Source organism: Erythrolamprus reginae, chromosome 2 (assembly GCF_031021105.1).
Source record: "Erythrolamprus reginae isolate rEryReg1 chromosome 2, rEryReg1.hap1, whole genome shotgun sequence".
NCBI lineage: Eukaryota > Metazoa > Chordata > Lepidosauria > Squamata > Dipsadidae > Erythrolamprus > Erythrolamprus reginae.
Genome location: NC_091951.1, coordinates 120,420,478 through 120,433,342, shown reverse-complemented (window position 1 = coordinate 120,433,342; position 12,865 = coordinate 120,420,478). Strand labels below are relative to the sequence as shown.

The following is a 12,865-nucleotide window of genomic DNA, read 5'->3' as shown; positions in this document are numbered from 1 at the left end:
ATAATTTTCTATTAAGATAAATTGATGCTAAAATGTTTTCTTTGAGACTTGCAGTGGAGAGAACTGGGACCAGATAATCCTAAAAATCACTTATTCTTGTCAAGAACTTTTAATAATAGATTAGGCTAATTTCTTAATTTCTGTTGTTCTTCAAAGTCTGCTGCTTTCTGGTTTGGAAGATGAGAACCACTGTTTCTTCAAAGTGGAAGGATTACGGAGAGCCCTGCTCTTATGGTCATGAGGATTCACCAAAAATCACTTCATATACATTTCTGATTCCAATTTAGAATCTGGTTCAGATCTGTTTGATATAATTATTTGCCAAAAGTTGGATGGAAGGAGGGCAACAACAACAAAAAGAAATGTGTTCAGCCCTAACTGAAATGGGAACTGGCTGAGAATTTTATTAGGAGTCAGCATAATGCAGTAAATTAACCATATGGACAAAAATTCAAAATATAATAAGATGTTCATCCAAGATGTGGGAAATTATATTTCAGCGCAATCCGCCAGATGTTGAAACTGGATCTGGCATTTTTGTCTACCTATCAAGTCCTTTCCAAGGACCTGGACTTAGCCGCCCAGAGTCTTTAGGGAGTTGGGCAGCATATAAATTAAACTAATAAACAAGCAAGCAAGAAAACAAACAAATAAATAAAATGGTATTAGAGATACCATCACAGTATGTAAACTGTGCCAATAAAGTTGCCTTCTTGCAACCGACTGGTGGTAATTTTATCAAAGCCAATGGTATTCAAATGGTGCTCCAGATATTTTGGGATACCCAAGGCACCTACTATTGGCATATCTTTGCTTTCTTTTACAACAGTCATTCTGCTTCTATTTATGAGTCTTTGTATTTGTAATTTTATTCAGTTCTTTCTTTCCTATTCTGTTCTCTCCAGGCACTGCCATGTTCACTATTCAGACTTTTTTCTTTTTCTTATTGAAAGTTGTGAAGTCTGGGTGTTGTGTGTCAAGTATTTGTATGATTGAATTCTAAAGAAACATTTTAACTTCTTCTTTTTTCCTACCATTTTCTCGGTCTTCTGGTACCACCAGTTCTGGCTTGCAGATAAAGTATATTTCTTGTAGATCTTCCAATGCATCACTGTCGCCACTTGCTGTTGTTTGAAGTCCATTAATGTGATATTTTGCAGCAATTAATTAGGTGGCTCACTGTTACTTCAGCTTCTTAGAAAAGTGGCATTTGCTCTAAGTTGTTGTCTTCTCAATTATTGTAAGCATTTGTTCTTAAGGGTTGGTCTAGTGCAGCTAGAATTAACTCATCTAAGAGCAATTTTCCTTTTCTAAGCTATTATTGTTATCTACTTGGCCTGCTAGCTTGTTAATATACTGACCATGTAATACTTTTCTTGCCGTGTCTCTTTTCCATTCTTCATTTAGTCTTTCTTTTAGAGCAATTTAGTCTCTCCAGAACTCAATAAGCCATAATAGTGCTAACTTTGGTGTATCTTCACTTTCCTTCAAATATTTTCCAATGCTTTTTTTTTCTTTTTCTTCAATTGTCTGGTGCACATACACACCTATTTTCCTTAGCAAGTAGAATCAGAATAACAGAATTATTGGAGGTTCTCTAGTTTAATTTCCTACTCAAGCAAGAGAACTATGGTTGCCCAATCTCTGCTTATAAACCTCCAGTGATGAAGCACCACAACCTTTGAAGACAAGCTGTTCCACTGGTTCTCACTCTTAGGAAGTTTCTCTTTAGGTTGATTCTCTCATTGATTAATTTCTATCCATTGGAAACTAATCTGTCAACATTGCTGCATGGCTGAAGGGCATGATTCATTGTCATTATTTTTCTGGTTTTTGTATTCAAATGTTTTACTTCTGCGTTACTTCCAGTCCATTATTCCAGATGTGTATCTAATGGGTAGAATTGCCCAGGCATTAATTGCGCCAGTGATATTTCTTTCACTGAGTTTAGGCTTTAAGATCTTATTCTCGCTAATGACCTATTATTATTATTGTTGTTGTTGTTGTTATTATTGTTGTTTGTATAGCTAGATTTATGAACAGTGGCAGTTGGAACAGAACAGCCTTGCGCTTCATAGAGACTGCTCTTTTAGAAGTGAAAAATGCTTTAGACTAGGTATGTCTAAGTTTGCCTAAATGCCTGTGGATAGGTCCAAACCCCATAGCAGTCAATTAGATTTATTCCATTATAAGATTTTGTTTATAGACTTCATTAGAAGCCTCCTATGAGTGTGAGCATTGATCATTAAGACAAGGGCACAGTTTGCTATTTTGACCTCATATCCCAGCAGCCAAGATTAATTAGAGGGGGAAATCCAGTACTACCCTCCCCAATCCAAACTTATTAATGACCTCTTAAGCTCAAATATTAATGAGGAAAATATGGAACGTTAATATGTAGATGTCAAATCTCAGTTTGCTACTAAAGGCTTTGGGCTCTTGTTTCTGGCTACTTCTTTTGGGACTGTTCAACTGCCCTCTTCCCATTTGCAAACTAACCTTTATTGATTTCTTTTCATAGCTTTCAAGACTTCCATATGTTTATTTTTAAGCAATTTATTTCTTATTGTTGCTTGCTGTTCATGTTGTTATTGAATTTGTGAGCCACTTTGAATACACACTGGAAATGGGGGAAATGTGGAATATAAGCTTTTGAAAACAGTATTTCATTTATCTATTTCACTTATGTCCTCATCCCAAATGCTGAATACCAATACCAATACTGATGGTTTTAGTTTTTTGATTGCTTCCACTTCCAATTTAAATTTAAATACCTTTATATTGTAAAGGTTTTTTAAAGTTTTATAAACTGATGAATATACAAGGAAATGTGTGTGTGTGTGTGTGTGTGTGTGTGAACATGCTACCCATCTAAATTTGTTCTGCATTGTTATACACAGGCTGCATTTTTTCTTCTCTGATATAATAAATGAATGATATATTAAATGATATATTAAATGATATAATAAATGATATATTAAAAAAATGAGTCCAGGTATGTTGTAATGCATTATTTTCCTCTATCATATTGATATCATGACAAACTTTCCTGGCATGCCTTTTATTCTAATGCTAGTCTATTAGTCACAGCCAAAAATGCTAACATTAGTTTAGCTTAAGTCCATTCTTTATTGGGCAGATTCCTATAATAGGGTCTCCTAATGGTGCAGACTCCTTAAGCTTGCAGATAGACATGTAAGGACCTTCAACCAAAATAGCACTAATGAAAATGACAAAAACAATAATGGTGAGTGATCCAATGTAGATGATATAATTTACTATTGAAGAAGTAGCAGTATTATAGAACTACAGTCCTCAATAGCCCTATCCAGGAGAGATAACAACAGAGAATGCTGAAAGCCTTATCCGAGATCAGCAATGTGGATAGCAGTGTTAGATTATGAGAACCAGATTCAAATCTTCCTTTGCATGGCTAGTCCTCATCTCCTAATTCACCAAAGGATATAGGGAGATGGAAGAACCATGAATGTTACAAATGATGGGAAATATTTCCACTTTGAAACTTTTGTAGGTCTGTGTATGCATTCATGAATGCACCTGTGGGTTGTATAAGAGAAGCTGAGATGGCTCACAGGAAAAAAGGTGTTCAATTTAGCTGTTCTTAAAAGCTCTGTCTTTCAGAACTTTACCTGGACAAACATACCACTGAACTCAATGGGATTTAATTTTCGGTAGGTTTGCCCCAATTAGTATATGAACTATGCAGAAAATCTACCATATTTGAGTGAAAGGCAGGTTTGTCCTCGCTAATTATCCTTTCAGACTCTCACAATTTTCCCTTCATCAATAATTTACTTGCCAAACAGTGGAAGAAAAATTGTACTTCTAAAGCGAGGAGACATGGCCCTGCTCAAAATAATTTATAAACCTATATAGTTTAAACCAGCAAACTATCAACATAAATTCAATGTTTTTGGTATGAATAACTTCTTTAACATGTTGTTAAAATGTTACTTATGCAAAATAATGCTTAATATGAGTGCTTCCACAAAATTACAAGAAAAGGAGAGGGAGGGAGGGGAGAGAGAGAGAGAAGGAGGGAGGGGAGAGAGGGGGAGGTGGAGGGAGGGAGGGAGAGAGAGAGACTTAATTTGTGACAGAGCTCAAGATGGGTTTTCCACAGAATATGGAAGTAAATTCAGATTCCCATTAGCTATGAAACTCATTGGTTTACCTCAGAGATTGGGGATTATAAAATTTTTACCTCACAAATGTGGGATAAAATAGGCAATAAAAACAATTACCAGAACAAACTGAATCTTAAAAATAAATCTATTCAAATTCTTGGGACAATTTGATTGATTTCATGGGTGTAAGCAAAGAATGACTATATATATTATCACTCTAAACTATTTGTGTCATAAAATTATTGATGAGCAGACAAAATAACAATTATCTGCATCCATATCGGGGTGAAATGCTACCAGTTCAGACCGGTTTGGGTGTACTGGTAATGGTGGCCGCTGGTGGTTTGCTGGCTGGCCATGCCCCCGAACCAGTCAGCGCACCATCGCCCTGCCCTGCCCTGCCCTGCCCAGTCTCTGCTCTGCAGCTTGCCTGCCTGAAGCACTGCGACCCTGATCTGCCTGCCAGGTAAGCCCTTGAAGTCGCAGGCTACCTATCTGCCCCTGTCCCCCCCTCACTGTCCCAGCCTGACTTCCCTACTCAATTCCCCATGGGCGGCAGCCCCTACATGCGTTCCTGCCTTCCATGCTTCCTTCCAGGTGTCCCTGTGGCCAGCTTGTGAAGGCAGGCAAGCAGAAGGCCACATGGAAGGCAAGCAAGCTGTTGGAGTAGCAGAGAATGGGGGTAGCTGCCTACTCCATTCCCTGAAGACCTACCATGCTTGGCGGCCTTCCGACTGACCTTCCCAGCAGTGCCCCATGCCCACTTGCCTTCTGAGATTTATTTATTTATTAATAGAGTTGAAAGGGACCATTAGGTCATCGAGTCCAACCCCCTGCCTGAGCAGGAAACCCTACAGCACCCAAGATAGGTGTCTAGCCCGGCCCAGTCAGTGAGTAGTTCTTGGTGGAAATGCAGACACTGAGAGGGCCAGCAGTGGAGGCAACAGTGCTCCAGGAGGGCAGGCGATCATCCCAGGACTGCTGCACATACTCCCACCCCATTTCTGCAAAGGCAGACTCCCCTGCAGGATGATCCAGAGAAGGGAGGGGATTTTGCAGGAAAATGCTGCCTTCCACCCATGCCTCCCATGCAAGCTCCATGGAGCTTGGGGCTCTGAAACAACACAATGGCTTCCCACCAGGCCACTTGCCTGCTCTCTTTGACTACCAGCGCCACCCTTGCAATCCAGGAGAAGGAGGCTCAGCCACAGCTCTGCTTCCCAGCAGCAAAGAAGCAGTATGAGAGGGACAGAAGCCAGTGGTGGTCAGTGGGGTGGCAGCCCACTCTACAGGGAGGGGGCCAGGCTTAGCCGCACCGCCATGGAGCTTTCCCTTTGGCCTAGGCAGTGACGCTTACCCAGGTGGGCCCTTCATCTTACCCAGGTGCCCCCCCCCAACAAGCCCCTGGGAGGGCATTTGGCACAGATAAACCAACAGGCAATAGAGACACTGCTCAGAAGCTGCCTCATCCAGAAATTCACAATTCTCTTTTTGCTCTCCCCCTCTGCCCATCCACTCGCAGACTCTCCAAAGATTCAGGGGAGTCCTGGGCAGAGGGAGAGGTCATGAAGCCCACCATATAAAAGATGAGTCTGGAAGCGACTCAGGACATGTTTCAAGAAGAAAGTGTGAGGGAAGCTGCCAGCCCAGGCATCAGCTTTGATTGTAGTAGGGGGGGCTGAGCCTGAGAGAGGGATACCAAGAAAACCAATGGGTATAGGAAGCCATAGCCACCCAAACCATGTTTCTATCATTTCAATTATGAGAGTGAGAGATGGCTTCATGAACTTGGCTCATTTGTGCATCGGGTGGAAGATGCCCCTCAGAAAGAATAATAGCAATAGCATTATAGAATTTAGACTTATATACCACTTCATAGTGCTTTTACAGATCTCTCTAAGTGGTTTACAGAGTCAACCTACCTCCCCCAACAATCTGGGTCCTCATTTTACCCACCTCAGAAAGATGGAAGGCTGAGTCAACCTTGAGCTAGTGGTGAGATTTGAACTGCTGAACTACAGCTAGCAGTAGTTGAAGTAGCCTGCAGTGCTGCACTCTAACCACTGCACCATCCCAGCTCTTAATAATGGAGCCATTCAAAATCTCTCCCCACCGTCAAGGAAATGGGGGTGGGGCCTTTGGACTGACTTTATTTTATTTATTTATTTTATTTATTTGTCATACAAATATAGTGTTGTATTGTAGTATGTTTAACATAATATAAGTATAAAGTAGAGATAGAAAAGATAAAAAGACATTAGGACAGGAACGGTAGGCACAAAGGTGCACTTATGTAGGGGAGAGGTCTATTGTAGATAATGTAAAGTTGAAAATTTTGGGAGACTACCCAGGCCGGTTTGAATTCCCCACCCACTCAGATCCCAAATTCCCACTTGACTAAGAGAAATGGGAGGGGTTCCTCCTCTGCAGTCTTCTTCTGCAGTCCCAAGGGGCTGGTAGCCTAGCTAAAAGGGTTTAAGAGCCAGTAGTAAGCCTCCCTTTCTACCAAGCAGAAGGTGTTGAAACATACACATGTGTATTTCCACACTTTTTCCTTGATGGAAAGGGAGGCTTAGAACTGGCAGTTAAAATGTGTGTGTGTGATAGAGGGAGGGAGGGAAGGAAGGAAAGAAAGAAAGAAAGAAAGAAAGAAAGAAAGAAAGAAAGAAAGAAAGAAAGAAAGAAAGAAAGAAAGAACTTATGACCACAAATAAGCCCAAATTTTTGGTTGCTAAGCAAGAGAATTGTTAACCTTGCTGTTCTTCTCAGGACAATATAACCCGAAATGAAATTTGAGACCTGTAGGTTATTTGTCATGCAGATCTCAAAATTGTGATCAATTGACTTTTCCTCATTTGAGGAGTTCTTGCTATGAGTGTGGTGGTTTTTTTGCCATTTTGTTTTCTTTTTGCTACATGCTGATTGTTACATTTCGTTACACTTGAAACAGTACATGTATATAGTAAATGTGAACACAACAGCAAGGTTATGTGAATATCACCACAAGTTGGCCATGCTCACCTGGTCACATGACCACCAAGCTAGGCCCACCAAGCCATACCCACAGAAAATTTTAGGGAAAATTTTTAGATTTCACTACTGATCCATATGATACCCTTTAAATTTCCTTAAAGAAATTGGTAATTTGTCTTGTACTTAGATGAGAGTCAGCTATGTAATATCTGAGCTTTCAACCCTGTTCTCACAGGGGAGTTCCTTCCTAAAATCACATCCACTTCCACAAAAGAAACATGATTAGTGTATCTTTGTCTACTTCATTAAATGCTCTGGATGTAGAAGAGGCTCATTAATGAACTTCGGTCTCCTTCAAGGGAATTTCTAGAGTGCCAAGCAGGCTGCTTCCATTAGCTGAGTGCATGTGGGCTCTTTTCAATTTTTAATTTCATCTTCAAGATGCAGGCAGGCAGAGTGTTATGTTGCCTGTCACTGGGACAATCAATTTCCTGCAAACCACAATGCAAAATGCAACTTGTAATGTTAGGCATGTGATTTCTTCTAATGGCATCTGTTTTGAAGGGAACTGACAGACTGCATTTCCCAGTTTATGGTTGGTTGGTTTGTTTTACTGCAAAGGCCTGACAAATTTATATAAATCAAAACTTAGCTATTTGATTCAATCTCCAAAAAAGAGAAGAGAATAATCCACTTCCTCCTATTCAGTAGTCCTCCTTCTTTTTCATAAAAAAAAAAATCACCTTTATATATAGAATACAGTGATACCTTGTCTTACAAACTTAATTGGTTCCGGGATGAGGTTCTTAAGGTGAAAAGTTTGTAAGACGAAACAGTGTTTCCCATAGGAATCAATGGAAAAGCGATTAATGTGTGCAAGCCCAAAATTCACCCCTTTTGCCAGCCGAAGCGCCCATTTTTGTGCTGCTGGGATTTCCCTGAGGCTCCCCTCCATGGGAAACCCCACCTCCGGACTTCTGTGTTTTTGCGATGCTGCAGGGGAATCCCAGCAGGGGAATCCCACCATCGCAAAACTGAGCACTTCACTGGCAATGGAAGTCCAGAGGTGGGGTTTCCCATGGAGGGGAGCCTCAGGAGAATCCCAGCAGCACAAAAACGGGTGCTTCGCTGGCAACGGAAGTCCAGAGGTGGGCCATCCCAGCGGCGGCGGTAGGTTTGTAAGGTGAAAATAGTTTGTAAGAAGAGACAAAAAAATCTTAAACCCCGGGTTTGTATCTCGAAAAGTTTGTATGACGAGGCGTTTGTAAGACGAGGTATCACTGTATATGAGAAACCTATGTTGAAAGGAAACATAGTTAGCCAAAAGAGCCTACAGTTTAAAGAAATGCTAGCCACTGACGCAAACCAATAAAGTACAATTATTGGGAACAAGGGATACCACTCTTTTTTCTTTACCTGATATGCAGATGAGTAGGAGATGAATGATCTCCTGCTTCATTTCTGTGTGCATATTCACTTTCCATTATAATAAGACCAGGGCTACCAAAAACCAGCTGGCAATTCAGAAAACGTACAGGTCACATCTGTATATATTCTAGAATCCCCACCAGTTTCTTTTCAGCCACTGCGCTCCAATGAATCCCCACTGAGTTTTAAACTTCTCTGAATTTTTCAATTTTGATCTGAGCTTGTAGAAAAAAACAGCTAAAGGCGAAACAGGGAAAAACTCATTACGGTTGCACAGAAATATCCCATTTCTGCATGCAGGTTTCAACTGAGTGCAGAGGCATCCAGCAGAAGGCCATAGGTGGTCCCTTTAAACTTTAATGATAATTTTGAATGTGAGGAAAAAGGAAACTTAGTAAATACTTGAGGAAGGGGAGATCATATTAACTAAACATGATTTTACTTAAATATAAAGAAATCCAATTTGGTCTGATTCTCCCAGTGGCTATTCCAAAAGACCAAAGGCTGAGCATGACCTTCAATAAGGAAATATAATTGTGATCACCTGCCTGCAGTTGGATTGTACCTGTGGATTTTCAGATGTTTCTAAGCTGATACACTCCTGTGCCCAGAGATGTTCATGGTATGCAGACAAAGCAAATTCAGATGTATCCCCAGGTAGCAACAACAGACTGCTCTCATACATATAAAAATTAAAATATCCAAAAGAACAATTCAGCTATCAAGAAATAGAAGAAGAGACCAAGATAAATTGATCACCAAATGATTGTAGTCAATATTTTTCGGAGAAAGCAGAGTTAAAAGGTAAAAACAGTGGCAGAGAGAGACAGACAAGGATACATAGCCTCTCCTATTGTAAACTGGAACGACAATTTCTTAATTTCAGAATTCTTGGCCTCTGCCTATCCTGGCCAAGGATAAATAATGTTTTAAAAAGATTCCAGGAATGCATGCAGCTTTAAAAAAAATTACCACCTGCCAGGATTCTGCCTTATTTTACCTCTCTAATAGATTGGTGCTGCCATAAATCATAGTGTAAATGATCTTTATCATTTGATTTCAGTGTGCAGGTGGCACTGCAAGCATTTGATGTATGTTAACAGCCTAAGAAATGAATGCATTGTTATTCATCCTATTTCATTGTTTACATGGAACTAGAATTGCTTTGGTGAAATAGGAAAATTAGGCAGGACATAGCAATAGGTTCTTTATGTGTGACTTAAGTTATTATTTTTCTTTCTCCTCATCCTATTTTGAAAGATGCACAGATGGTTTTCCTTGGCGAAACCCCATTCCTATAGATGGTATTTTCGTAAAAGTTCAGATTGCCAGGGATGTTTTCGCTCTGGAAATCTGTCTGGGATTTTGATTTTGAGAAAATCCTGGATGCATTTTTCTAATTCTTCCTCAATCGAGAGCTTTTCTTTAGCTGCTTTTTTTTTGCTAGAGTTGGATTCTCTAGAACCAGAAGTTAGAGTTCGGAGCAGGTCACTTTTCCTCCGTATTTCAGACTGCTGAAGGAGCTGCACAGGACCTTTCTTGATTGGTCGGTCCAGAGTCTGTATATTGGACTGGCGAGTGACTGGGCCACAGATGACAGTTTCTTGAGGGGAGCTGGCTTCTGATTGGCTGTCACAGCTAGAAGTGGAGAGTTCATTGCAAGATGTGCCACTTTCGCCTTCTTTATCACCTTTGCCATTTTTGCAACAACAGTCACAGTGTGATGATGACCATCGCGATGCTTCACCTGGGAGAACAAACAAAGGGAACTTAGACTTGCCAAGAAGCAGCCTTGAAATGCAGCTTTACTTCATTTTTTAACCTATTAACACATTGAGTTCACCTAGGACAAGGGTAGGCAAAGTTGGTTCTTCTATGACTGTGGACTGCAACTCCCAGAATTCCTGAGCTAATCATGCTAGCTCAGGAATACTGGTAGTTGAAGTCCACATGTCATAGAAGAGCCAACTTTGCCTACCCCTGACCTAGGATTTTGGAAGCAAGATAAACATAAGCAATGAAAGAAACAGTAGGGCAATGAAAGTTAAGAAGTGTTGGAAACAGAAATAAAGGATTATCTGGAGGGCTAGAGAAATTATCTCATCCATCTTACTCGGAAATACGGCAGATGGCGTTCAAGCTTTACAAATGTTTGTATCAGATTAGTACAAGAAGTCAGAAACTTTGGACAATAATCAACCAAAGGACTTTCCCCTCCCATGGATATCATCCATTGATAACATTTCTCTTCATACTAATACTTTCGCTATTTCTTAATACCTTTGGTGGTGGGTCAGATTTAAGATAAATATTACAATGTTGCAAGGGAAATTCTTAGTGCTTTACAAGAATGTATATATGCAAATATTACATACACGTTCCATTTCATTTAACTGAGCTTGCACCTAAATAGTCATGCACAGAATTGCAGTCAAAAGCCCTAAACAGAACTGTGAGACTTTGTTAGCAATGCTAAGAGCCAAGTATAAATTTAAAAACATCCACTTCCTGCCATTTCTATGGATTACTAGCACAACTGTATTTCCTTCTAAATGAAACACTAAATTAATAATGGATTTAAATATCACTTAAGCCGTTAAACAACAAAAATTTCATTTCTCAACATGTAAGGGTCATAAGCTTCACACAGACTAAGCCAAAATTGTTTCCAGTTGTTGAATATTGAGGACAATTAAGGCATAGTTTTGATAAATGAAAATCGAGAAAGGTGAGATCACTTTGCATACAAAGACCATTCCAATCATTCTGTAACTTTCAGTGTGATTTACACAGACAAACAAACCAGAATCAGATATTGTGGAAAATGTGCACCTTTAACTACTAAAAAGCAAAAAATGGGTTCAATCTACTCCTTAATGTTCTGCCGGCGTGTCTCAACTGCCTGTAATTACAGGGTAATTAGTCCAGGAAGACACACACCACATGATAAAAGGAAAACCCAAAAGTTTTTATAAACAGAAAAACAGAAACAGCTCCCTTTTTAAATGTCAAAGGGATTTTCTGGTACACACAAGGCACAGGTTAAATGCAGTCCAATTGCTCACCCAATAACTGGAAAATTGAGTCCAATTCTAAAATCCAGAGAGTCCACACACACAATCCTGAACAGCAAAAACCACGATCTTGACGAAACAATGAATCAGATAAACTGCCATGAGGCTAAAACACCAAGGTGCACTTTTATCTGTAGCACTAATTACAGCAGCCCCACCCAACCACAGGTGGCCTCATTTTCTCTTGTAATAATCCTTCAGTTGTTGTCTCCTATGCATCACTCTACGCATGCGTGGAAGTATCATTAATTCTTGTTCAGAATCCAGGGATGATACAGATGACTGATCTCCTCCTGGGCTGTCTGCCAAACTCCCCTCTTCCCTGTCATTCACATTTCCTTGGTCAGAGGAGACTTTGTCGGCAGATTCTACTGGGAGCAAAACAGGCCTGCGGCATGCGGATGTCTCCCCCACATCCACATCCACATTCCTTGTGGCAGGAACTGGGCCAGAGCTAACCACAACACTTAATATCAATTTTTATTTTTTTATATGTAATATTTTTTACATAGAGGAGAAATATGCTTGGGCTTTATTTGGTAAAGGAACAAATACACTTCTTAACTTTTGGTGTTAGAGTTGCATCCTTTGTTGCATGTAGTCACTAAAAGCTTTGTGTCAGTTCCTTATTATCAAAATGCAATACATACATACATACATACATACATACATACATACATACATACACGCACACACACACACATACATAGTTACCCAACCTTTCTATCCATTGGACATTTTTAAACACTTGAGAGTTAAAAAGTAAAACATAAGCAATTAAAAACATATATCATTAGTTGCATAAGTCAAAAGACCTGATAGTTCTGTTTAACCCAAATAACTAATTTATCCAGTCACAGCAACACAAAATGTAAGCTTCGTTGGTATGGCTAAGGAAGGATGAAATCCATCACCATGGTTGTATTATAGAACCACAAAAACAGCTTCTATACACCCACAATGTATGCTCCAAAAGGTCCCCCAAGACTTCACAGCAGATGGTAAGAGTGTATTGAGAGCTTGTAGAAGAAGAATGTTTGATGATGCAAATTGAATTTCACTTTTGTGGTATCAAATTCAACTTTGGCCTCTTAAATTAAGAGTGTTAAAAACTTGTCAACACTTAAGAGTTCATCTCTAGCTTTTCTAGAGTAAATGCCTTTCATTCACTGAATTTTATTCCATAGTAAGGGAAGAAATATAGGAATATTCTCCTACAGCCATGATGGCAAATCTATGGCA

At 39.8% G+C, this 12,865-nt stretch overlaps 1 protein-coding gene across 1 annotated transcript in view; it reads right to left on the bottom strand.

Annotated features, from left to right (window-relative positions):
- Window positions 1-9,525: 9,525 nt before the first annotated feature.
- The window catches only part of KCTD16 (potassium channel tetramerization domain containing 16), a 244,699-nt gene continuing 241,359 nt past the window's right edge, over window positions 9,526-12,865 (bottom strand). The window contains exon 3 of the mRNA XM_070739351.1: window positions 9,526-10,296. Coding sequence (XP_070595452.1) covers window positions 9,845-10,296 — 452 coding nt within the window. The 3' untranslated portion in view covers window positions 9,526-9,844. The remainder of the gene's footprint in view (window positions 10,297-12,865) is intronic.